Below are 27,634 nucleotides of genomic sequence, written 5' to 3'. Positions count from 1 at the left end.
TTTCTGTAGCTTTTGTTCTTTTTTGCTTGATTGCCTCAGATCTTGAATACTGAAAGTAGGCAGCTATTATCACAGGTGACTTAAATGTCTTGGTATCCTGTTCAAAGAATTTATATGCCCTCTGTGTCTTGCACACAGTTTATACTGAAAATGTATAAAGGTTGCCTGTTACTCCAGACTGTATTTTTGTTTCTCTTGTCTTCATATTACTAAACTAAAGAGATTTTGAATCTTCTCACTCCATAGACAGATATGAGTTTTTGGTATGCCATTTTTGTAGCTGGCACTTGAAATTTGATGGAGGATATGTAGCTAATCATTCTGTAAATATTCTTTACCAGTTTTTAATCATTGGCTATCAACTCAATTTTCTGATAATTCTTTCTGATTAAGATTCACTAGAGAGTGCGACATCGTTTAGCTTAAAAGTGATTGAGTGTAAAATTGTGGTTTACTTCTTGCAGGTCCTTACACCCTATTTTTGACTTTTTGCTTATTAAATGGATATTATTCATCCCCCCCAGTACCTCATTCATTGTTTTGGCACCTGTTGGTTGTACCCTATGGACTCAGGAATGTGAGTTTTCTTTCAGCTTGTCAGAGTTGAAAAGAGATGAATGCAGCTATGGCCAATACAACTAGAATGAAAAAGAATTTGAATTATCTTCCATCCACAGTTAAAATAGTAGTCTTTGCAATTTTATTGTTCCTAATGAGGCTTCCTTTTGGGATTGGTATTTCTGTACAGAGAAGTTGCCTTTTCCAAAGGGGAAATGTAGCTTTCTGAGGATCATTTTGCTAAATTTTTATCCACCTTTCTCTGAATTTCACAAAACGTTTTTTTAAAGTGGTGCTTTGTCTAACCCTGTCTAAATGCTAATTTTATGTGTCTTTATTCTTTGAAAAGCTGTTCTAAGTGGGGCACTAACTGAAGGCTTTAAAGGCACTGAGTAATTGTGGGGTACTTGCAGTGCTAATAGCCCCAGTACCATGCAGTTTTTGATAGGCTTTTTTTGCTTAGTTTTTTTTCTGAATGTGTGAATGTTGAGCATTGGATGTTGAGCCTATCAGTGGAGTGCAATTAAATGTTTTTTAAGGGCAAAAAAAAGAATTTTTACTACCACAGAAATACTTTAATTTAATTTTCTTCTTGGGAAAATTTTCGTAATAACTATTTTAATAGCCGAGGCTAGGGAGGAAACAAGTAAAGGAAATAATTTTGTTGTTGCTGTATACAGTGTTCCACTCCTCATGAAATGGAGAAGCTCTACATATTTAGAATTGCAAGCTGGCAAAAACTTGTGTAGGAGTTTTTATTGCTGCTTATCCCAAACAGAACTATAGATATTTAATTTTCAACTTAATTGCAGCATAAACATCCTTTCCTTCCTCCTCCAAATGCAAACATTTGGAATAAGAATGTCGGTGATTTTGGCGTTTGGTTTTTTTGTGGTTTTTTTTCCATCTTGGTGCTTCTAGGGTGTAATAAAACTTAGAGATATTTCGTATTATTTCTTCAGTAAATTTTGAAAAATTATTGTAAATTGAAAAATTAAGTATATTGCTGATATGGTATGCAACTGTTTGTTGGTTTTATGACCTTTTAATTGGACAGATTGAGGATAACCTGTCACTGACAGAAAGGCAATGTGGTATAAAACACTGTTATATTTATTATATTTAAGAGATGAGTGCTTATATTTATCAGGACACCTAAGGTCTTTAGCCTGAATCATCAGGAATAAGAAACTAGATTAAGGTGTAGTATAGTGGAATGCCATACTTGACTGTGGAAATTAATTATTATTTTCTGTCAGATCTCTATGTCTGTACTCCCACACAGGGATTTTAACTCTTGTATTTAATCCTTCCTGCTTTAATGCCTACCTATAGGAAGTATTAAGAGTAGCTGCTAACCAGAATTGTCCAAACCCTTATCCTAGGACTTTATCTGTACTTGGAATTGTGTAAGTGCAGCTCCTGTCTGCTTTAGATAATATCTTTTGGATGAACTCCGTTCTTCTGTGAATCCAGGAAGCAATGTTTACATAAAATGCCTCAATTTATAAGCAATAAATGCAAATATCTTTACTTGTGTTCAGCATACTGAACTTCTTATGGACATGTTGTTTATAACAAGTTTTTCATATTTAGTGTTTATAGGATTGTAAGCATGGTTGTGTTGGAATTTTTAGGAATGAAAGTACAAATTGAAAGTGAGAACTCTCAGAAAACTGCTTATTTGCAATTGTGTTAAGTACAGAATCACCACGGTTTTCACTGGGGAATACAAGAGATTTTAACATTAGTTTGAGCAGTGCTCCTTTTCTAATGCTGGCACCTGAAGTCTACCAAAATATGTGAAAAGATTTGTGAGGATTCTGTGGTTCTTAGTAGGGGAAGAGCCACTATGTAAATTTGTACAGAAAGTTCCATTGTTGTGATACCTGGGGACCTTAGGTGTTTTCTTACTGGTCCAATTACTTACTAATTTCTTTTCTTTTGAATATCTGTCATTAGATTTTCCTCCTGGATGCCTCTTCAAGCGTCTTGTGATGGAAGGGAAATATTTTTGAATTTATAATGGATTTTACACACTATGGTAACACAAACTGGCCTAGGAGCAACATTTTGGTTTGAAGAGCAAAAGCATAATCACCAATAACCATGACAACTTCCCATATGAATGGACATATCACAGAAGATTCTGACAATGAAGCAAAAAATGTGGATCTTGTGTCTGCAGAGGAGCCTCAGAAGCACAGAGAGATGGCTGTTGATTGCCCTGGGGACTTGGGCTCCAGGATGATGCCCGTGCGGCGCAGCGCTCAACTGGAGCGAATCCGTCAGCAGCAGGAGGACATGCGGCGCAGGAGGGAGGAGGAGGGAAGGAAACAAGAACTGGACCTTACTGCTTCCATGAGGCTAAAGAAACTAGCACAAATTCCTCCTAAAACTGGAATAGATAATCCAATATTTGACACAGAAGAAGGGATTGTTTTGGAGAGTCCTCATTACACTGTGAAAACACTAGGTAGGTAAATGCAATGAATGGGTTAACAGAGTAAAGATATATTTGATATTAATGGTCTTTTAGGCCACTGAAAACCTAATTTAGCTAATTTTTCATAAACAGATTTCAAATCTTCTGGTCCTTTAAATTTGTGATGGTTTGGGGAAATTTTATTTAGCCAAACATCAGGCTATGTGCTACAGCCAGTGGCTTTTCAAATCTGATCCATTTGGGGAGCAGTTAAATACCTTGTGGATAATAATCAATTCAGTCAATATCTCAGTCTTCTTAAGGCTGGAGAAAAACCATGTAAGTAATATCCAATATTGTGATGTTTGATGGAGTGTAGACCAGAATAAGGAATGAATAAACACAGACTGTCATTTAAAATAAAAAGTTGTTAGTACTTTAAGGAGGAACATGCTGGTGGTTTTTTTCCTGTTCTGTCTTGCATTATCAGTTACCACTTAATATAAATATCATGTCAGTACATCTCTTAAAAGTATTGGTGTTGATAATGAAAATCTGCTAGGCATTGATGAAAATGTAATGTTAATAGTTTTTGAAGAAATGGATGCTGAAATTTTTCAATTCATAATTGTCATTGTTTTAACTATGCTTGTTTAGATAAAGTTTCTAACCTTTCTTCCTCAAACAGAAGTATTTTAAATAAAATTCAGTGTGTCACTGGAGTGAAAAAGATGCACTGGGAATCTGTGTGAGTCCAGATTTCCAAATTCATATCTGTTCAGGAATCCAGATTGCTTTAAAAAGGCATTCTTTTTTTCTGGACTGCTCTAAAGCTTCTTGCTCTTTGTTTTTTTTCCTGTTGGCTGGTAGTTGAGAATACAGAGTGAAAAATAGCTATGAAATTGCTAATTTCTTCTTTTTACTTCATTTCTAGTGTTTGTGTGCCTGAGCACACAATTCTGCTGAAGACATGTCTCTGCTCCATAACCTCTGATAATCCTTATTGTACAAATCCCTCTTTAGGAAAATTTAGATTGAAAGGGTCATCAGAAAGTCATCCTGTTCAACCTCCTGTGGAGAGCAGGCTCAGTTACAAACAAGGCTGGCATACCTTTTTTAGTGCGTGGCTTGTCAGCTAAGAGATCTCTTTGTAAGAAGTAGATTCTGTAGTTAACTTTATGAAGTGTTAGGTATTTGTGAAATTCACTCCTTAGAGGGAACACAAAGCAGAAGATACCAAAAAGGATGTCAAACAGTAAAAGTGTTTTCAGTTGGGAGTTGCTTAGCCACAGTGACCAAAACCTGTGAAGACTGCTGGAGGAATTGGAAATTGAAACTGGAGAAGGGAGGAAAGAGTGACTTGGAATTAGAAAGCTGGGGCTAGGTTTCATGCTGGAGGTACTGAGATCATGGAGGGAGGATTGGTGCAAATTGATGGGCAAAGTAGCTACCCATGGAAATTGGTAGGGATGAGAAGTAGGTAGCATACATAAGCCTGACATACTTGAGAACCAGCTAGGAGCTGGTGTAGACTGAAGCTGTTTGAACAGGAGAAATAACAGTGAAGAAATTACTCTGATGCTGAAACGAGAGTTTTAAAATCTTTCAGTGGGGAATTCAGAAGGGTACCAGCTGTAGGAGAAGCTGAGGGATTGTCAAGGTATTTGTGAAAAGCTAGAAGGAAATTAGTTTTGGCTCAGCAAGGATAGAAGATGGGAAATTGGTATTCAATGGAAGCTAGGATTCTTTGAATATTGGGTGTAAGAAAAGAAATGCCAAATACTGGGGACAAGAAGATTATAGAGGTGTGTGTGGGAAGAGGTAAATTAGGAAATAATACATCGTATGAGGTGCATTTTGAAGAAAAATGACTAGGTGACTTTGCCCACTTTTGTAATCAAGTTTGGGTCTTATAATTCAGATCAGTAAACTTAAGATTTAAGAAGAGGATTTATAGTTCAGCATTCCATGAGCCAGCAGTGCCCTTGTGGCCAAGAACGCCAATGGGATCCTGGGCTGCATTGGGAAGAGCATGGCCAGCAGGTCAGGGAGATGATCCTGCCCCTCTGCTCAGCCCTTGTGAGGCCACACCTGGAGTGCTGTGTCCAGTTCTGTGCTCCTCAGTACAAGAGAGACAGGGAGTGGGTCCAGTGAAGGGCAGCAAGATGAGGAAAGGCTGAGGGAGCTGGGCCTGGTCAGCCTCAAGGAGAGATTCAAGAAGAGATTCTCAAGAACTGAGTGGGGTCCTCATCAGTGTCAGTATCTGAAGGGAGGGTGTCAGAGGATGGATACAGGCTCTTCTTGGTGATGCCAAGCAATAGGACAAGAGGCAATGGGCAGAAACTGATGTGCAGGAAGTTGCACCTGAACATGAGGAAGAACTTCTTTACTGTGCAGGTGGTTGAGCACTGGAGCAGATTGCTCAGAGATTGTGGAGTCTCCCTCACTGGAGATACTCAATAATTGTTTGGATGCAAGCTTGTGCAGTGTGTTTTAGGTTGACTCTGTTTGAGCAGGGAGATTGGACCAGATGACCACTGTGGTCCCTTCCAACCTTGCCTGCTGTGTGATTCTGTGATTAAGAGTACTGCTTTTGATTATACACAACTATGATGTTGAATTGTTGCAAACACAGGGAAAAACAGTTTTAAATAAAATACTGTGGTTTTTTAACCTGTATAGACCCTAAAGAATCTGTATTCAGTCACTAGTGCTGTCAAAAACACTTAAAATTTAAATTCATTGAAGTGCTTCTGCAGTAACTTGAACTCTTACAAAATTTTCTTCTAATGTATGTCCTTTTCCACTTTCTGAGTTAATCTTTCTAAAAGTTGTAAGACAAGATCTAGCTCTAGCCTCTTTCCACTTTTACTGTCTAGTTTGAAGTGCTCAGTCACATTCACAAATCTCTGAGATTAGTTAGGAAAACTCCAGATAAACCTGGACAGGTGCTAGTTAACTATAGAAATAATCAACTGTCCGTCTTTGGAATTTTTTAAAATACTGATTTTAGTTTTGCTTTTGTGTGTGTGTTAATTCATAGAGCTTCTCCTGAAGATAGATCTTTTAAATAAGAACATTGACCTATGTGTCTGTATTTTTAGTTTGGAGAATGTTTTATAAGTGCCAGTGTCTAATTTGGCAGATCTTTGCCAAGTCTTTAATTTTTATCATCATAAAAGAAATCAGACTAGATTAAAGAAACTGGAATTCATATATAAAAATAAAACTGGAGACTTAATCAAAAGAATTTTAAAGGGTGTGTTTGTTATCAAAACAGTATATGATTTACACAGCTGTTTAAATGGAAATAATAGTATCTGCACCTAGCTCATGTGCATATAAGTGTTTACTGGCTTTTTCACAGCAATGTGCTTCCATAAAATGCAGACTTTCTTTGGTTTTCTACAGTTCATTCAGCTAATTTAGTTAAATGAGCAACTGAAATTTCATGGAAGTGAGCCTTTCTCCCTACAGTGATGGGGGGGTTGTTGTTTTGGGTTTTTTTGGTTTTTTTAAATTAAAAAAACTGCCTGTTTTTTGCTTTTATACCTTGGCCAAACCTTATTTATATGTTATAAATAAATTTTCTGAAATGTTGTTTTATTCAAAGCTACTTTTCCTGGCCATGTGATTCAAGTTATATTTGAAGCATTAAAGTGCTAGTACCAGCACATGGATTACTTTACAGAAAAGTTTGGGAATTAAGACATTGGTGTATAATTGATATATAATAAAGTCCATCTTCTGGAGTTTACTCTTCTTAACATTTTGTTTAAGGTGATAAAAAACATCTTTTTTTTTTTTTTTTTCTTCATTTTCTAATCTAACATGTTAAGCTGTGGCTGCATGTCCTCCCCTGCAGTTGCATACTTTTGCCCTGGCAGTTTTTTGATTAATGTGTATATCTCACAGTGCTCAGTCACATTCCAGCCATTTCATAGCCTAATGGAAAAAGGCTGCAACACTTCTTGTAAAAGACGACTTGACAAAGCCCAGTATTTGATTGCTAATTGATCTGCAATTAAAATATGGACTTGTTCTGCAAAAGAGCCCTGATTTTTCTGTAAGTAAATGCAGATATTGGTCTTAGTGGATTTTTTTTTTCCTTCAAGACAACCCTTTTAATAGGAAATACCTGGAGTCTTTTGTTACCTGGTGCTTTTTTTTAATTGTTAATTTTAAAAGACCAAAACCAACAAAAAAAAAAAAACAAAAAAACAGAAAACCAAACCCTGCACTGAAATCTCATCTGTGATTTAGACTTCAAAAGCAGGAACCAAGAGACAATTAGGTATGCATAAAGCCAGATTTGTGTGTGGTTTTATGTGTATGGCTTTTTATTAAGCAAATGACTAGGAAATTGGTGCTACCTTTTGAGGAATATTTCAATTCACTCCTTTGAAGTGTTATTTCTGGTTTATAATTGTGTCGAGGTCGGTATTTGTTTGCTGTTTTGTGGTGGGGGGAAATCACTTGGTGTAAAGCTTTGATATGCAGCAGATGAAGCCTCAGAGTAGGAGGGAAGAGAGTACTGTGGTAATTTGTAAGAAGGGGCAACAGAAGGAACTAGCAAAGGGCTAAAAAGAGAATATGTAAAGAGATCTAGGAACAGGATGCCTTTGTTAGAGATACAGTGTAAGATGTCTGTTGAATTTCTATCTGGTGGTGTCTGTATGAATGCATATCTTACATGCAAAGCATATTAGAATTGTGTGTCTATATATGTGTATGTATTTGAAATTTGAGAAATAATGGAGTAAAATAATTAACTCATAGGAAGAGATAAAAGAAGTGAGGTTCTTCTCTCATATCTCACTGCTTTTTTAATCCAATAACCATAACAAATAGCAGAACTTTGAGTTAGTATGTTTTTTAACCAAGCAGGTGTCAGTAGGAGCTATACAATGACATTTGTTTCACTCACTTTTTTCTTTATGCTTGAAAATAGTGCACTTCTTCAGACTTGGGAAAAAGGGTTGAATATACTTCAGTACTGTGCATGCTCTATTAGATGAGAATTTTGCCAGCTGACAATGTCCTGTTTAGCAAATACTCTCACTTGTACAGTGTTCTTTAGCCTTCTCTCCAAATGCCATTTCTCCCAGTGTGATAAGCAGTATATTGTGTATACAGTTTCCTAGTGAGGCATTGGCTACTGTAATTAGTGTTGTGAGCTGTACTGGATATCAGCAGTGGAATATCCTGCACATCCAGTATCCAAGCTTTCTGTGCAGCTTTTGTCCTACTGCCCTTTGTTTCCTTGGTGGTTACAGGAAGAAGTCCTTTTGTGGGTAGGATGTTTTTAGCATGTGTGAAATGGTTTTGGAGGGGTTTTTATTACTATATTTTATTGTCCTGCAGAGAGTAAAGTACAAGAGTAGTAGCCCTGGCTTGTTTGTTTCCTTTTATAATACAGAAGACTTAACTTGCAAGCTCAGACTTGACAGCTTGTATGTGGATATGGTTTATGTGGAATTAAAACAAACTTGTTAGAAATGCATATTTTATTAGGCTTTCTGTTTTTCACGTGCCCATTTATCAACCATCTTTTATATTGTGCTCAAAAATTTAGAGTCTAGGCTTGTGTTCAGCATACTGATGAATTTGTAGTAAGGGAAGCTTCTTGATGGAAGTATCCATGTTAGTGATCAGTATCTACTGTGATTTTTCATGTAAAAATGCCATTTAACTGCTGTCTTGATAGTGTTCCTGATTTTACTAGCTCATAATGAATAAACGAAGGTTGCTGAAACTTTAAAATTATTCTCAAAGCTGATATTTTCCTATCAGAAATTTTGAAAATTTTAAAGTTTTTGAAATTTCTGTATTGCTCATTTTTTTAAATACTGGGGTTCAAAAGTTCTAGTTTGCTTGAATTTTTTAAAATGCAAGATAGCTGACCAGCTTCTTGTAGCTGAACAGGTTTTTTTCAGATAATGTGTAAAAACATGTATGTTAGTTCAGGTTCAAAACATGCTTTTTTTTTTTTTTTTTTTTGTCTCCTTTGAATTTCTTACCTGGGTTTGATTCATAATCCTTGTTTTAGGTGGCTTCTCAAGTACTTAATTTTTAAAAATTACCTATTTAGTAGAAATTTGGTTTGGATTAAAATAATATAAAAGTCTTCAAAAAGCACTATGTACTCAAGAATGTATTACATGTATAGTATTCAGCAAACATACAGAAACTGGTTATTAAAATGTTAAAATATTTTACTGCCCAAGCAGAACTCGTATTCTTGTAGGTAAAAGATATGGACTTCCTTTTGCTGTAGATAACTTTCAAAACTCCTAGATGTTCATAGATGGTATTTTTTCATGCTTTCTATTTTAATGTGCTAAGACTGAACATAATGTTTATAAATCGAGTGCAGTTTACTTATTGAACATCCATTCATAAGTAAGCAATATATAGTTGAGATACTTAAATGTCTACCATATATGGTAGATACACACAGAAGGGAGAACCAAGGTATCAGTGAATATTCAGTGCATCAAGATAAGCTTAGCAATAAAGTCTTACTGTCTTGGGCTAATTTTGTATTCTTTTTTTTTTTTTTACTCTTAATTCAGTTACATTCTGCTACAAAAATGTTGTAATAATGGATAACTAATAAATTTTCATATATCACTGCTGGTTTAAAAACTGAATAGTAAAAAATTGTTTGTATAACTCTTAATATAAATATTACTTAGTTATCATTCTTGTTAACTCATATATTATTTGTATTTTGTTATTTCTTACCTAGAAGTGGAAGAACTGTTAAATTCCCTTAAGCATATCCAGCACATTTTGGTAGACCCTCAGAGTCAAGAGGATATCTCGCTCATTTTACAGCTGGTTCAGAATAGTGATTTTCAGAATGCATTTAAGATCCACAACGCTGTTACAGTGCACATGAACAAAGCCAGCCCTCCATATCCTCTCAGCTCCAATGCACAAGAACTAGCACAAGAGGTATGTACAGTATGCATCCTTGTGACATACATGAAACCTGTAATCATAGCTGCTGTTGAAATACATACTTGTTGAGCTTGTCTGAGTGACTGAATGTTGAATATGAAAGGGGTTATAATAGTCACTGGTTGGAAATGTGGAAAAACCAGATACAGCAAACTGTAACCAGAAAAGCATTTTGGGGGTGGGAACTCCCTCTTTAGCATTAATAGATATGTGGCAGAGAAGGTACTGTGTTTAAATATAGGAAAAGGGAGTGGTTGTGACAATCTAACTCCCTTTCCGTTGGTATTCTTTATTGCAAGCATTCAGGAGCTGTGTTACTATTCTCTCTTATTGTGACTCTCCTCTAAGTTGAGCCATGGCTCTCAGGTTGGGAGTCATCTCTGAAAATACAAGCATACTGGAAACAAGCCTTCTGCTTTAAAGTGAGATACAGATCCTTTAATTTCAGTGCTTTTAATTACTGCTGTGATTAAACTTTTTTTGGTCTGACAGATGACTTCTCTTTTGTAAGATCTCATACATTTTTTAGAAATTGTTAAAATCCTCTAAAGGATCACTCAGTAACTTTTGTCACAATTTTCCATGGCCTGGTACAAGTATATGTGGTAGTGAAGGGTGGTTACATCTTAGACTCATGTATATTTGCTAGCTTTGACCTAGGTGGCTTGAATACTAACATCAGTGCAAGCCTAGCACTGTAATGTTCAGCAAAGCCAGATCGAGGGGCTGGGTAAAGAAAGGCTCCAGCATTTAGCACTCAGCAAACCAGACTGACTCAGGTACATGGACTGGAGTATTTCAGTATGGCAGCAGGTGGTGGGTGTTGGGTTTGGTTGGTTTGGTTGGTTTAGGATCTGGTTTTCTTTCTCCCTGAAGCATTTTTTTTAACAGCTTTTTCCACTCTCCTTTTTTTTTAATTAGACTTTAATCTGTAAGCCCAGCAGCATTATAGCAAGCTTGAAGTTCTTTTGTAGAAGAAATTACTGACTCTTGAGGGACATCATTTAAATACAGTCTAAAGATGCAGGTGCTGATTAAACTTCAGTGTAGGATTTTCTTGTTTAGGTTTGTCAGTAAGACTGCCAAAAGCAGGTAGAAGTACTTTGGAATATCCTGTGAATCTGTGAAAACTTTTCATCAACCCACTGAAATCATATGTTTGCAGTACATGTGAGCTTCCCTCTGGCTTGCTTATTCATCAGTCTGTAGCCTGCTTCAAAGTCCTCACTGAGCTTGTTCACTGTGTCTGTAAGTCTGGAACAACCTTTTCAATTACCTTCTGCTTGTAAACTGCTCCCCCAAACTTTACATAGGCCTAGTTTAGGATTTCATTCAGAGACAAGCCAGAATTTTGGAACCTCCTTTTATAATACAGGGTGTTACAGATGCAACCCCTAAGAAAGATGACTCTTTCCCTTTATGAATATGATCACCTTCTGATTGCTACTTAATAGAAGTTGCCAAGAAGAAAATATGCCTAGGAAAACTCTGGGTCTATTTCCAAAATTTGTATTTCTCCCAATTTCTTGCTACCCCTTGCCTTCCCAATATATTCTTCTCTTTTTTTCAGGTGATTTGTTAAATCCTAAAATCAGAAGCGTAGTGGTTTGAAATAGGACAAGAAGATAGTGCAAAACCAGTTTTGTGTCTCTTTCCAGTCGTGAAGGTTAAGCAAAAGGAAAATATTTCGTTTATCCAAAATTTCTAAACCAACAGAATTTGATCATTCTCCACAAGACTATTACGTAAAAAACAAATCACTGCACTCATTTTGACTCTTTATCTCCCATCCCTGTCTTGTCCAGCCTTGAAATTCCTAAAAACTCTATATATTGCAAATATCTGTTTCTATTTTCAGATGTAATCTAGTTTCTCTGTGACTCAGCTTCTTGAGTATTTAAGTGACTTGTATTTTGCAACATGTTAAATAACATCCTGAAATGATAGAGCCAGAAATTCAGGGCAAATATTTCTGTGTCTGACAGAAGCATCTCAAGAGGATACCTTGAAGCCTCCGTTCACATCTCTTTGTACTTCCTTGTTTTGCCTGAATAGATCTTATGCTTGGTTTTCAAATCTTTTATTCATTTTGGAAAGGTTTCTGTATTAGTTATGGTAGCAGGGAGGAAATTATTTCTGCTTTAGAAGAGTTGGTGGTGCTTTTGTTGGTTTTTTGGATTTGTAGTTGATGTGGGGTATTTTTTAATACTGACGATGTGTTTATCTTGCATGCCCAAGTTTTTTCTTGTACTCTCATTTTTGGTTGCCTTTTGCTTTTTCTGCCTCTTCCATAGGCATGGGAAACTACCCCAGAAAGCAGCTCATTTACTTACTTCAGGGTGTTTTTGAAAAGACACTTGCAAAAGCCTGGTTTTAAGATACTGATAACATCTTGGTGATAAAAGCCAGAAGACATTACAAGAAAGAAAAATAGCAGATACATGCATAACATTAATTTTAAATAGCAGGTAGTGCTGGTGTGCATAGTTTAGTGCACAGGTCATGAGCAACAGTGTATAACTCAGAAACCGTCTGGAGTGTGTGCCCCAGTTTAAAGCTACAGACATGTTTTGTTTGAGGCTTCATACCGTGGAAGATAGTATTTTTAAATGGGGAAGGGCATTTTACAGTATAATTGCACAATGCAACATGAAAGAGTATCCCTTTAAAAAAGTAATAATTAATATTATTTAGGGATTTAAAATTTTCTAGTCCTCTTTAGAAAATTCTTAAAATTGGTAGCATACATGTACAGTTAATTTTCCCACCAATTCTGATAATCAGCCACTAACTACTCAACATTTTTTTTTTTCTTTTTAAGAAACTTCAATTGAATTAAAAAGGTGGAATGAAGCACTTGAGCTTAAGGAATTTATTAGAGAAAGCTGATCTTCATGTAATGGGGTGTACTCCAAGTCTCAAATAAAAATAGCTGGTAAACATCAAGTGTAATTAAATTGATTTTAAATCCATTTAAACTTGACCAAGATGAGGGCAAGGATTATGGGAATGTGATCTGAACCTTGACCTTGTAAGAATATTTGATGCAGCATTCAAGACAGTTTATAACTTGGCTGTAAGTGCACATACCAAATACCATAAAACTGTTGAGGGGATGCACTGGAAGCTCATAACTCCTGGTCTAAGTGCACCAGAATGTGTGTGTGTGTTCCATCTGACAGTCCTGCTCACCTGCTGGTAAACAACAACAGAATTTTGCAGGTGCAGTTAATTTTGGAATGTTGATATCACTCCAGCACATGCCTCCATCATACATGCTCACAAACTGTGGTGTGTGTAATGAAACCAAATTGATAACTGGGGGATGGGAGGGGTGGGGGGAGGTTCTTGAACTAGCAGTAGCATGATTAACATTAAAAACTTGTATGAAGAGTTAAGAAATACAGTTATTGCCACATACTCAGTGTGGATCATCTCTGCTATATGTAGTGTGTCACTTCTGGAATGACAGACTCCTTCAAATTCCTTAGTCTGATAAAGCTATAGGATTTATTACCATGAGTTACAAAAGACTCTTGACAAGCAGCACTACTGCTGTAATAAGTGGTGTATAGGGCAGCCTGAAGCTTTCCTGGATCTTCATTAAATAAACAAATGAGAGATTTATGTTTTTCTTAAAGGGAAGGGGGAATATTAAAATTTTTAGCTATCAAATTATTCAAAGCAGAAATTCAGCTTGAGTAAAGGATGTTTACCGCACACAGTGTAACTGGTTGAACCAGATTACTTTCTTTTCCACTGTCAAATCTCCAGCCTCTGACCTTGCATTCAGAAGATTGTGTTCCTTGCAAGACTTCCAAGTTGCTCTCTGAGTAGGTTTTCCTATTAAAAGATAATAAAGATTTGATAAATAAAGCTTTAAGGCTTCTTCAAGAAAGGAATTCAAAGTCCTTTGAAAGTTAGAGACCTTAAATAAACCTTTATCAGAAAGTCTTTTGTACAGAAGAATCTTTTCTTTCAAAACAGAGGAAAGCTTGTCAGTGAAATGTCTTTTGAAGTGTTCTATTTGCTGTGTGACATCCTAGAATTCAGTTTAAGCCAGGTGTAATAGCTTCCTGTCTAATTTAGACACATGACTAAAGCCAGGACTTTGTGCAACTGAACTCTTTTTGTTCTCTGTGATTTTTAAAGAAACCAGTTTAAAAAATTACTTAAATCTGGCTTCTTGTTTAACCATTTTAAGCTATACTACATTTGCTCACCAAGAGGCATGTTCTAGCGATATCAGAAGGAGGGCTTTTGGAGGTTGTGTCAGGTTTATTGCAAAGCACAGGAGCATGTTCCATGTGACAGTTCGCTTGGCAATGTGAGGATCTTGCTCCATGGATGGGCACAGTTCATTTAGTGGCTTCTCCTAGAATTTAAAACTATCTTGACTTGAAAGTTTTCAGAGTTGCTGTCTGGTAGCATCCTAGTTGTTTTCTATTCCTCTGAAAGCTGGTGCTCTGATTTGTATGATCTACTCTTGATGTCTTTGAATGCATTTGTGCTGTTGCACTTGTGTACTTTTGGTCAGATTAGGTCAGAGGGTAAAGGCTTTGAAAGTATATTCAGCCTCACCTTGAGAGAACTTGGCTCTCTGTAGGAGCATACCAGTATTTGCAAGAGACTATGGCAAGGCTTGTTTGGTTAACTGTACGAGAAGGAAAACTTACTTGGGCAACTGAAGCTGCTTGAGCAAAAGGTATTCTTGTGTAAGTGTGGATTATTTTGGAACCAGCCAAAGAAAGCAGGTTTCCAGAGAGGGACCTTATGAAGTTTTGATTTGTGCACTGAGACAGGAGCTCCAGGATGCTTTGCAGAACCTGTCTCAGAATCTTTCGCCTTGCTGTTGGTGGAAATAGTTTGTGTAATAAGAAAATTATAATCTGCTTTTAAGGAAGAGGAAGGCTAGTCACATTAATAAGAAATTACTCCAATTTTAAAGCCCAGCATAGTCTCGTACACTTCATTGTGACTGATCTCACTGACATGAAATCACTAACTTTCATTGTCTAGAGTTTAATATTTTTTTTGTGTGCACTTTTATGATACCTGAGCTCATTGCCAGTCTCTGGTATTGACAAATCTATGTAAGGTACTGGATCCCAACTTAGGTTTGGTGGTTTATTACTGAGGCAGGATGTGCTGGATTAGTGCTGTGGTGTCATTGAGTGTTCTCCAAATGTGTACCAGATTAATCAATCAGCAGTACTGTAACAACTACTTTACTTTCAGTAAAATGAATAATGGCAAGTAGGGAATTGTGTTTGAGAAGGAGAGGAAGATTTAAAGTTTACTCTAGATTTAGAGACTAGATTTAGAGTTTTACTGCTTGATTTCATTTTAGGTACAGAGTGTTTTGAAACCCAGCCACCATAAGGATGGACAGGAGCTTAATGCTTTGCTGAATGCCCCTCACATGCAGGTAAAATGAAATGAAACTTCTAATCTAATGGATCTATTTCTTGATCTTTTTCAGTGTAATTTAATTTTTGCCTTGGGCTGACTGGGCAAGGGAGAATTTTATTTCTCTACCCTCACCCTCATTTATTTCTCTACCCTCTACCCTCATTTTTCTAGGATAAGGAATTTGCAATTTCCAGAAATGAATGGAACTTTTTAATGAAGTGTAGTGCATGACTGTATTCAGCCCTTGCTAAGGTCTATATGTATTATAGGGTGATTTGCACATAACCAATGTCTGTGGGAATAGGGCATTGCATAAGCTGCTTTGCTTATGTTTTTACCTTTGGCAGTTATTTCATGCTTACCTTAGGCTGCATAAAGGAGATTTTCCTTTGTCCTGAGTTGGTGATGTAAAAGTAGTTTTCACTGCAAAACTAATTCTGATTCTGCAGACACATGCAAAGTAAACCAGTCTAGTTTTTTAGTAGAAAAATAAGATAGAAGTACAGTCACAATTGTGTTCAAAATTGCTTTTTTATTGTTTACCAGTCTAAAAGTTTTGAAAAAGAGTAGGTGCTACGTAGCTGTGATGATAATTTTTTTTTTACTGCTTGAATCACTTTGCAATGTTTTCTAACCTGCAGAGATTGTTGAAATTGGAGAATTTCATCTTGTGTCTTGTATGCATTATCAAGTGTGATATTTTCTATAACTGATCTGATTTTAACACTAGGCACTTCTACTGGCTCATGACAAGGTTGCAGAACAAGAAATGCAACCAGAGCCTATGACAGATGAAAAGATTTATGAGAATGTTGGCGTGTACGGAGGGGAGACGGTTAAAATAGTTCGCATTGAGAAAGCTCGGGATATTCCATTGGTAAGTACTGGTGCCTACTCAGTTATGTGGAAAGGAAGTAAGCCTTTTTGTCCTTCCCAGATTGCTGTGAAGTGTTTGGAATTCAAATGCAAAGGTAATATTTAACTTGTAAACACTCTCCCTCCCTTCAAAATGATAAACAGTCATAGACAGTAAACTTGTGTTTGATTTGAATTGGGCAGGAACCACATAAAATCTGTACAACTGCTGTCAACTTGGTTTTGACAGATCTTCTTGGCAAGGGTCACTGCTCCAAGCTTACTGCAAGGGAGCTTAAACCTTGTGTCAGCCAGGTGTAGGTTTTTTTGGTTGGCTAGTTCCTGCTTTTGGGGTTTGTTTAGCAGCTATCATCTGCTATTTGCATATTTCAAATAAAAGTCTCCTTAGGACTTTAATATAAAATGGTTTTATGATGTGGAGCAATTAAATTCTTCAGTCTTTAGTGTAGGTTGAAGGAGTTAAGCAGTGGTTTTTTTGAACTAGAGCATTGTGTGTATGCATCCAAGCTGTTACTTACATTCTTTTTCAGCATAGTTTTTCCACTGACTTGGAATATATACAATAGATGGCTTTGAGTTTCCTAAGTGTAATAAATTCAGAATGTGTTGTTACTACACAGGGTGCTACTGTTCGCAATGAAATGGATTCTGTTATCATCAGTCGAATAGTCAAAGGAGGTGCTGCAGAGAAGAGTGGGCTGTTACATGAAGGGGATGAAGTTCTGGAGATCAATGGCATTGAGATCCGTGGAAAAGATGTTAATGAAGTTTTTGACTTGCTGGTGAGTTGGAACACTTCTTGTTTCTTTTGCAATAAATACTCATTTCATACGTCTGAAGCCTGTTGACTCTGCTTGCCATTTTACTCATATTTAGCCTCAAAAGTATTTTCATTCTGATAGCTGGTGTTCATAGGAGGAGGTCCATTTCAAGTTTTCCTTCTGATGCATAGGAGGATACTGGTTAAAGTGTAATTGCTATTATCTGCAAAAATGCATCAAGCTATTATCTTCAAACTTACTTCTAATGATTTCTAAGAAGAACTTTGTTTAGCTCGGAGAAGCCATAATTTTTCATCTTTGTCTCTGATTCAGTCCATAAGTAATAAATGTGTTGCTGGTTTGGAGGTAATTTTCTTCATAGCAGTTTATATGGTGCTGCGTTTTAGGCTGTGTTTAGTCTGAAACAGTGTTGGTAATGCAGCAGTGTCAAGGCCTTCTTTGTTTCTCACTCTGTCCTCTACTTGCAACTGGCTGGGGTGAGCAAGAGGTTGGGAGGGGACACAGCTGGGACAGCTGACCCAGAGTGACCACAGTGATGTGAATGGCCATGTAACATCAGGCTAAGCAATAAAATCTGGTGGTGAGTGTGTGCTTTTGCATCACTTGGGTTGGGTTTTTCCACTTCACTTATTACCTCTTTTTACCTTGACCCTTGAGATTTTTTTTCTTGCATTTGGTCTTCCAATTCTCTCCCACAACCAGCTGGGAGAGAGGAGTGCATTAGGAGCTGGTCAGTGCTTAAGTTGGTGGCCAGACTTAACCCACTGCAAATTGTGTCACATGGGACCTTTATGTTACTTCTCTTTCCTGATAAAAGCCCTTCTGTCTAGCAGTTTATTTGCATAAATGTTTTCTTGTCTATTACACCTTTCGTGACAAAATTATACTTGAGTTTAAAAGTAGCTAGGCAAGAAATCCATCAGGAATTAGTAAATTAGAGGTGCTCCCATTCAAAAAGGCCCTGTGAGAAAAATGTTAAAAGCTGACAATTACCACCAGTATTTTCTGTTGCCCAAATAATTTCTTTCATGCTTTTCCCTGGTATCTGCTTTGGATCAGTGTCCAAAATACCTGGAACTCAACTCTGAATCTTTGGTGTGATTGCAGCAGGCAAGACCATTCTGTCAAAGTGGAAACAGATGAAAATTGTATTTTTAGAGGTTAATTTATAACTTTGGCACAAAACACTGGAAATATCAACTAGGACTTATTTAGTAGGGAGTTTGGGGGAGGAAAAAAAAAGAGGAGAAACATATTTAGTAGATCTTCAAATTACTTAGTAGGTTTATACTCTAGAGACAAATCAGAATCAGGACAAATACTTAGGTTCAGCTGTAGGTTGTGTATTGTAGGAAGAATAGGCAGCAATATCCATAGATGAAGCTGTCCTATGATATAGTAAGACAGACACTGGTTTTTAATGGATGATTTCCATCCATTTCTTCATTTGGACTTCTTTATAAAATTGGCTGTTAAAATTTTTCATCTATTTCATAAAGTGAGATGAAGTGGAAGGAAGTAGAGCATAAATGTGTGAGGTTTGAGGGTTTTTGTTTTACTATTTTTAAATAAATTAGAAAGATGCTTACAATTCTTTGAGAAGCCTTGAATGTCTGTGCTTCTTTTGGATCAGATCTGAGATTTGTCATAATTTGTAATTGTCTCCATTGCCATCTGTATTTTTTTAAAGCTGTATTTAACTAAGTTCTGTGCTTCTGAAAAGAGTGTTTTGGAGGTGATTAACGGGTAATTCAAGTCGGGCAGTTTAGTTCTCTGCAGAGAACTTATTCTGCTCCTGGGCAGCTCCTGCAACCTAGGGGTGAAAAACAAAAGGTGTAAAACCACAATACTTAAGCAGAAGAGAAAATCAATTTGCTGAAAATTGAAAACAAAATAAACACAACCTTGTGGATTTTTAAAACATATTTTTATTGCAACTAATTTATAATGATACTTTTGATCCTTTGTATGTAATAGTTTTTTATTTTCAGTCTGGAAATTGAGTTCTAAATTGCTTCAGACCCCCCAAAGTACTTCAAGCACAGGAGAAACAAATTATTTTCACCTTCAGTTTTGCCTCACTACTTGCTACTCAAGTGATAATAAACTACATGTGACTTTTAGACTAGGCTGTTCACATGATTCCTGTGAGATTATATGCATTCCTCACAGAACTATGCATGCTGACGGAAAATCATGGATTTTCCTTTCTTGTAGCTTCATTGTGTTATGTTCAAATTATATTTACTTTATTTAAGCCTTAATTCTGAATTTTCTGAGATAGATGCATTTTCTTGTTTTATACAGGATAAATTGTTATGTGATCCTTATGGTAGAATGGTGTATAGGAAGGGAAGCACCTGGTGACCTGGTCACAGGTTGTGCAGTTTATCGAGATGTTTATGTGTGCAAACACATTCTGCAAATGGAAATATGTAAACAAAGATAGACAAGACATTTATTGTGTTCTACTTTCTTATCAAGGATGACTACAGTGTATGTATTGAACACTACATATGCAAGATTCAAGTATGCTAGCTAGATTTTTAAACAGTGTTTTGTATTCTTTACTAAAGTTAACAGCATAAAAGCATAGTAGAAATGTTTAGATTTGAAAGTACTATTCCATTTAAACAGTTCTAGTTAAAATTATTTTTCTAGTTAAAATTATTTTTTAATGTATTTTTTCATTCCAGTGTAGGCTCACTTGTTGATATTTTTAAACAGAATAAGTGAATATTACCCTTTTTTCTTAAGTCTCTTCTTGACAGGACAGCAGCTGTTCCATTTCAAATAGAAATAGTTTATATTCAAGAAAGCTAGGCTTTTAAAATCTGAGTATCAACACTTAGCTTTCTAGTCTTACTGAATCACAGTTTCAGAATCTATATACTATATATTTTAAAACAGCTAAGGGGTAGATGATATGCTGTTAGGAACAACTTCTAATGGGAATTTTTAAAGCATTTTCTAAAATGTATTATTTGTCAAAATTCTTAACCTTAAGCCATATTTTGATACTTGTACATAAAGAGTCTGTTTTTCCCCTCAGGCTGACATGCATGGTACTCTCACCTTCGTATTGATTCCCAGTCAGCAGAGCAAGCCACCTCCTGCAAAGGAGACAGTTGTAAGTAGCTCTACACCTGTGCTCAGTGAAACATACTTTATTTAACCAGTAGTCTGTAAAAAGTTCTTCTGCAGGTCCTTTACATTGTGAAGCAAACCCAAAATGTAAATGATTTTAATTGTTATGAGACTAACACCTGAGTTAAGTGTTGAAAGTTAATAATGATCTTAAACCAAAACTCCTAGTATAATTTTTAGCTCAGTTTCTGAAAGAAATTATAAAACTAGAATTTCCTGTGGTTCTAAGCTTCTTATTTTGAATTTGTGTTTTGTATGTGTCTATATAAATATATATATGTGTGTATGTATGTCTTAAAAAAAATTGGATTGTCAAAACTTGCAAATATGCTTTGGGAGGAAAAGATAGCTTTAACAGTTTGGAGAAAGAATGCCCAGACATTAATGATGTCTGTGACGAAATACTTCCCAAGTGAAACTTCACTTAAAGCCCAGCAAATGGGTTTCAGTCTGTTATTAGGTACTTAATCAGAATACCTCTGATAATTCTTGGATGCAGAGAACTTAAATCAGTAGATTGGAAGGGATTGTCTCCTACAATGGTGAGGAAATTGCATGTTAAATTCAAGCCTTTCCACCCAACCTAGCACAACTGTGTCTTTTCCATTGCTATCCTAATGTCTCCATTCCAGTACTTCCTGTATGTCCCAGATAAACTTTCAATTTTATAGAAACTTGGAGTTTTTATATATCATAGCTCTAATACAATCACAGGTAGACAAGGTTTAATTCTTCAGAAGTCACTGGGCTGTTTTTCTTTTTTTTACCATTCAATCTCCTGCAGATACATGTGAAGGCACATTTTGACTACGATCCCTCTGATGACCCTTACGTCCCCTGCCGAGAGTTAGGCCTGTCTTTTCAAAAAGGAGACATACTCCATGTGATCAGTCAAGAAGATCCAAACTGGTGGCAGGCTTACAGGGATGGAGATGAAGATAACCAGCCATTGGCAGGCCTTATTCCTGGTAAATAATGCTCTAGAAAAAGCTTGACAGTCAATCAAGTTAGTTATCACAGCCACAGAGGGGCAATATTCAAATTTTCAAAAACTTGTCTGTTCTTAAATATCTGTTGCCTTGAGTATATCTGTGTCTGAACCATTTGCAGCAGAACCTACTGTTGGGCATCGCCCTGTCTTGAATTAATGAAGAGTGAAGCTTCTGCTTTCACTGCTCCTTTCAGGAGCTACTCTCCTCTTCCTTTATTTCTCCACAGTGGGGACTCTGCAGATCCAGAGTTCCCTCTGCTGGCTGCAGCAGAGATGTGGGACTGCAGCCCACTTGCTTTCTGAAGATGGGCACAGCTCCGAGGTTTCCTACCTTTTTCAAATAGACTACTTGATACAGTTCCTATTTGAGGTCACTTTTCAGCATGTTTTCACTTAACAAAGGACTTCAGTTACTTGTGCCAGGTTTCCTTTCTCACTGTTGAGGGTCTCTGAGTAACAGGATTTTCAGACACTGAAGTCTGTTCATAACATTCCCATATATATTGCAACCTAGTTCATTAAAGATCTGTTGCTATGTTAACCATGGTGAACAAAAGACTTCAAATTTCATAAAATATCACTCTAACTTTATGATGCTTGAACAAGTTGAGAGAAACACTGATTTTAATATAGGCTAATCTATTTTAAATTGAAGTTCAAAATATTTAATATAAATACAACACATTTGACATAAAAAAACAATTAGAAAATTATATCTTAGTGGGGAAATGTAGTCCTTCCAGTACTTCCACTTTTCCAGGCAAAACTGTCTAGTATACTACAAATGCTCTGCAAGTCTCTCTTGATGAATATATTTCTGAAGCAATAAATTAATTTTGCAGCAATTTTGGTTTCTCTTTTAAAATTTCTTTTGTATGCTACATTCTGCTAGAACTTTCAGAGATATAAAAGCTTAGGAAAGAGTCAAATTAGTAAGTCCTTCTGAAAAAGCAGGGAAATAGTTTCTAAATGTTAATGATTTGTGCTTTTTTTTAATGCATCAAGGAAAAAGTTTTCAGCAACAAAGAGAAGCAATGAAGCAAACCATAGAAGAAGATAAGGAGCCTGAAAAATCAGGTGGGATATATACTTCCCAAGCTTAAAAAATCTCTTGTAGCTGTGGGGTTTTTTTGGGGTTTTGGTTTTTTTTTTTTTTTTTTGGAATACAAGTGGGATGATACTTTGAAATTCTTCATGTAAATACAAGCCTGAATTTAACACTTTGTATAAATCATGGGGGTTTTTCATAACTGTTTGTGATGTAATTAGAATTATGTAGAGAATTTGGAAAGCCCATTTTTTCATAAAATCTGCCATGACTTGGTAAAGTCCTTGACATTTGCTTAATACACTTAAACATTGTAATCAACAAAAGGATATTACACCTTCTCAAAACTGCAGAATAAATTCTCCACTTTAAAGATCCAAAATATGGGCAGAATAGGAAGATTTTTGTTGTATGGGTGTTTGATTGTCATAATTTTTATTTTGGTTAGGAAAACTCTGGTGCGCGAAGAAAAACAAAAAGAAACGGAAAAAGGTTTTATACAATGCAAATAAAAATGATGGTAAGGAGCAACTTTTGCACAGTGTGTGTAATTCTAAACAACTAAAAGATTGTGAAGAGAATATTGAAATTCAGGGTATGATGTTAGAAATGCTAGCAGTAAGTTCTGTGTAAGTGCAATGCTATGTCGTGTTGCAGCATTTAGTGAAAGATGTAACAGAAGTGAAAGGATTTGAAGGGTCATTTAGCGTCTTTAATAAAAATCAGGTGATAAGGGAAAAAACAGCTTTTCAGGCATAGATGCACTCATAGTTTTACAATGATGAGCCACTTTATTACAGCTTTGTAGTGTCATCTTACTCAGCATAATTAAGTTTCATAAATGGAAACTTGCTTAACAGATTTTATAGGCTACTTTTACTACGTTCTTGCAAAAGTACTTTGGGATTGGGATGATGGTTGCTGCCATTGGGTATAAAGTGTTACTCTTGTACTAGAAATTTGGTTTTTGGCAAAGAAATTGTTTCTTGGGTTTATGCTACTAGTTATATGAAGAGTAGTAAGTGGAAATATTTTTTCCCAAGAAAGGGAAAAAATACTCATCTCACTGGGCACATGATGATCTTTGGGCTTCTGTTACTTCAGTGACTCAGAGTTAGATGCTAGGCAGAGTCAGGAGCTGTCTGAAATCTGACTCTGCATGACAGGCAATACATGGAACTGGCAGTAGAGTGTGTTATGACTGTTTTATTGTTCTCTCAAGATTATGACAATGAGGAAATTTTGACCTACGAGGAGATGTCGCTGTACCATCAGCCAGCAAACAGGAAACGTCCCATCGTTCTGATTGGCCCGCAGAACTGCGGCCAGAACGAGCTGCGGCAGAGACTGATGAATAATGAAGTGGATCGCTTTGCCTCCGCCGTGCCCCGTGAGTGTGACACCAGATAAGGTTCCTTATTCCAAACCTTGGCTGCAGACAAATCCTCTTGTGTTGGAAATAGGAATTAGGAGCTTGGGGGTTTGGGGCAGGAGATACTGAGCTCTTGGAAAAAGGGAAGTTAATGTAAATCCAGTGTTCTAGAGGCATTACAAGACATGCATTTTTATCAGTTTGAATAAAATTGGGAGTGAGAGCAGTTAAAAGAGAAACCAGTATATTGAGCAAAAAAATTTTAATCAAATGTGCTGTGTAAATTTAAATTTAGGTGGAGGTGACTTTTAGTGCCCTCCCAAACCACTTGTATTTCAGTGAATATTATATTTTTAATGTCTAATGTACCCTAGATTATGTTTACAAACAATATAGCAATAAAAATTTGTTGAAAAACAACTAATAGCTGTTTTCACATTCAGAACACAACTACACAGTCAAAACTATTCCTTTTGTAGTTTACCAATTTTTTTTGTCCTCTAGATAATGTAAAAGAGAAATTAAGTTTGACAACTTAATTTGACCAGGGACATTTATTGTCGAAAATAAAATACGAGGATCTCATGGATATTTCCTGTGTTGGGTTTGGGAGGGTCAGGGGGTGTGTTTGCATGATTAGTAATATGCCTGCTAAGAGAAAAACTCTTTCTTTTCTTCAGTTCTGTATATGTATCACCATCTCAATTTGTTTTTTGTAGATACTACTCGAAATAGGCGAGAGAATGAGGCAGCGGGCAGGGATTATCATTTCATCTCCCGACAGGCATTTGAGAGTGACATAGCTGCAGGGAAGTTCATTGAATATGGAGAGTTTGAGAAGAACCTCTACGGTACGAGCATCGACTCCGTGCGGCAAGTCATCAACTCGGGCAAGATATGTCTTCTAAATCTTCATACCCAGGTATGGCAAAGCCTTGCCTGTCATCTTCTAATTGTAGAACCTACTGTGAATATCTGTAGAGCTTTATCTGGTTTATAAAATGAGCGTGCTTTCATAAACATATTCATGTTTATGCCAGGTTTTCTTTCAGTGATGCTCAGTTAACTCTATTCAGTTGCTTATATGCACAAAAAATATGCACATCTTTATCTGTGCTGCAGGTGATAGAGGCCTTAGTTTTCACCAGCTTTAAGTATCTGGAAACCATCTAAATTGAAAAATGAATTAAAATAAGATTTGTGTTTCTCCATCTTCCAATTATGCCATGATCTCTGGGGTTTTTGAAGATAGAGAGGACATTGTTTGTGATTATACTTGGAAATTGCATTTCAGGGATGTTTGTGCAGTTTCCAAGTACAGTTCAGAAATTAAGTATATCACATCAACAGTATTAAAAAACCATTTAGCTGTGATCTTTTGGTTATGAAGAGACAAACTATGCTTGCATACCTCAATTTGGAAGTTTAGTCAAACATGGTGAGAGGCTGAGTCCTGGAATGCTGAGTCCTGTTTTTTGATGCATATGGTCTGCTGCTGTTGTAGATGATGCAAAACAAGCCCTAAAACTCAGCCACATCAGTAAAATCTGATAGTATTGAAGCTATAATTAGTCATCAATTTATCATCACCAGCTGGGACCGTGTGATGCTTTACTAGTGTAGCTCATGGGTATTGCAAATCATGTCATGAGATGAAAATTCATAACTATTTAGAAATTTATCTAATTCTGTGGCTATAAAAATATATCTGAGAGACAAATTGTTTATCCCAAGACAAACCTGACAAAACAAAATGTTATGTATACGGTCAAGTGCATCTGATGTCTTGTATTTTAATCTTCAAAACAGTGAAGGTTAAACTGTGATTTTTCAAGTAAACTATATTATTTAAAGACTTCTCTCTGTTCAAAGCTGAAACCTTTCTTTAGCATTGTAAGATACATAGTTCAATGTAGCTGACCTTTTCATTGTCTGTGGATACCAAAAGATCTGTTCCTTCAGTGCAGTTATAAAGAATATTCTTGAACAAAAGTAAATATTTAAATATAAAAAAAACTAAATATAGTTTCATGAAGCTCAAAAATGTTGGAATATAAATTTTGTCGGAAATGGTGTCTGAATTCTGATTACTGTTACAGTTAATTCTATTTCTGTTAATATATTATACAGTTGTTGTGTTTGAAGAGTACCTTATCAGTTATAGCATGTGAATAGTGCATCAATAAATGCCCTTTTCCTGGGTGGAACTGTTAAATATTTAATCCTGTTTTTACAGTCACTGAAAACACTACGTAACTCTGACTTGAAGCCATATATTATATTTGTTGCACCACCTTCACAAGAGAGACTACGTGCTTTATTGGCCAAAGAAGGGAAAAATCCTAAGGTAAGGTGTCTTGTACTTCTGCTGAAACCATGCTGGGTTTGGTGAGCAGGTGCACATACTCTTTCCTTGGGATGGGGACACAGTGATGGTACTGGCAGTTACCATTGCACTGAACCAGTGCAGGTGTGCTCCAGGTTGGTAGGCAGACCATGCTGTGAGGAGGGTTCATTCAGGATGCTTTTGCCTAAAGAAATGTGAGAGGTATTAGAAAAGGGCATGCACTGTTAATTAAGTAATCCTGGGGCACAGTGTCTCTGCATTGGGGTCCCTGCATTTGAGTACAAAAATATGACCTTTTATTACAGAACTGTGGAAAACCCAGTTTTGTCCTCAAGTAAACCTGGGAGTAATTCTGTGGAGCAAAGGCTTTCATTTTAGAACATACCTGCCTTTGGAAAAGCATTTACTTGAAAATCCAAAACTCTTCAGATAAAATTATTTTAATGCTTGATCCTGTGGGATCACTCTTCATTTTTAACCAGTCATGTCCAAGATCTGAGCTTATGAGATTATTTAGTTACTCAGAAGTTAGTTCTGCAGGATGGACTTGAAAGCCAAAGATTAAACCCGGACATCTGAAAGCTCAGAAAAGTTCCTTATCAAGCTATGCTATACCAAGTGCTTATTGCTCAGGCAGTGGAATAGGTTCATCATCAGCTTTTTAACTGAAATCTACCCTGTAGTGATTGGCAGGCACCCTTTGCCACCATAGGACCTTCAAATTGAGCATAATGCAGTTCATACTAAGGAAAAACAATCTTCCCAGCATGACTCAGTTACTCCTAACTGGCTGCTGGTAAAAAGGAATGCATTTCTTGGTGTTACACTATGCCTGTTTTCTTTCTGATTAATTGTATTTGAGTTGTATTTATTTCAGTTAGATAAATTCAACCAAGTTAAACCTGTTCCCTGATAAAGAAAAGGGTATTTCTTGCATGTAAGCCCTAATGTTGCTCTGATTTTATCAAGAGTGTGTAATGACTAAGAAAAGAATCCTGAAGGCCTGAAGTTCCTTTAAAATATTATCCCTAGATTAACTCAGAAATTTTACCTGAATATTTTTATACAATACAAAAATAAGTTTAAAAAAATAAACACACTAATAATAAAAAAATAAACACATTTAAGTGTAAGAAAAATTCTGAAATCAAAACATTTCTACTTCTGCCTTTGTATTGTTTATCTACACTGCAGTATTCTTGCTTTTGACATATTCCCCTTCTAGCTCCTAAATGGTGTTTTCCAGGTTTCTACAATGTTATTCACCTGATGTTATGGTGATTTGGTCATCTTAAGTGTGTTACTGTGTGTGGCTCTCAGTGCTGTGTATTGAACAGTTGTCCCCAGTGACTGCTGTCTCCTTTGGCTGTTAGGTGTTGGAAGTGCCAGTGGAATGCTGCCTTGTTCTGCACAGTTCAGACTTTGTCTTACACCATCTCTGCTGTCTCCAGTCTCCTTCAGTCACATCAATGTTGTGCAATGAGCAGATCTTCCTCATTTCCTTCAGCCTGGGCAGTTATTTACTCTTTGCCACTCATAGCCAATGAGTCAGGATTGTCTCAAATGCCCTTGGCATTCAAATATGGATCACGGTTGAGTGTTCCTGTAAACTTTTCAGTAGCCAATAACAACACCATGAGTGTTTGTGTAAAGAACTGAGTTGTTCCTTTTCCCTACTGTTACTGTGAGGGAGAGGCTTACACACCTACA

General features: G+C 36.4%; 1 protein-coding gene across 5 annotated transcripts in view; it reads left to right on the top strand.

Annotated features, from left to right (window-relative positions):
* The window catches only part of PALS1 (protein associated with LIN7 1, MAGUK p55 family member), a 53,465-nt gene that overhangs the window by 22,716 nt on the left and 3,115 nt on the right, over window positions 1-27,634 (top strand). For all 5 annotated transcript variants that reach the window (XM_079309661.1, XM_079309662.1, XM_079309664.1 and 2 more), the window contains 12 exons: window positions 2,521-3,034; window positions 9,735-9,943; window positions 15,300-15,377; window positions 16,092-16,238; window positions 16,858-17,019; window positions 20,072-20,149; window positions 20,951-21,134; window positions 22,163-22,234; window positions 22,654-22,725; window positions 23,428-23,595; window positions 24,297-24,499; window positions 25,814-25,924. In XM_079309661.1, coding sequence (XP_079165787.1) covers window positions 2,668-3,034; window positions 9,735-9,943; window positions 15,300-15,377; window positions 16,092-16,238; window positions 16,858-17,019; window positions 20,072-20,149; window positions 20,951-21,134; window positions 22,163-22,234; window positions 22,654-22,725; window positions 23,428-23,595; window positions 24,297-24,499; window positions 25,814-25,924 — 1,851 coding nt within the window. In that variant the 5' untranslated portion in view covers window positions 2,521-2,667. The remainder of the gene's footprint in view (window positions 1-2,520; window positions 3,035-9,734; window positions 9,944-15,299; window positions 15,378-16,091; window positions 16,239-16,857; window positions 17,020-20,071; window positions 20,150-20,950; window positions 21,135-22,162; window positions 22,235-22,653; window positions 22,726-23,427; window positions 23,596-24,296; window positions 24,500-25,813; window positions 25,925-27,634) is intronic.

Source organism: Erithacus rubecula, assembly GCF_903797595.1.
Source record: "Erithacus rubecula genome assembly, chromosome: 6".
Classification (NCBI taxonomy): domain Eukaryota; kingdom Metazoa; phylum Chordata; class Aves; order Passeriformes; family Muscicapidae; genus Erithacus; species Erithacus rubecula.
Note: the sequence above shows the minus strand (reverse complement) of the source record. Positions and strands in the feature narration are given on the sequence as shown.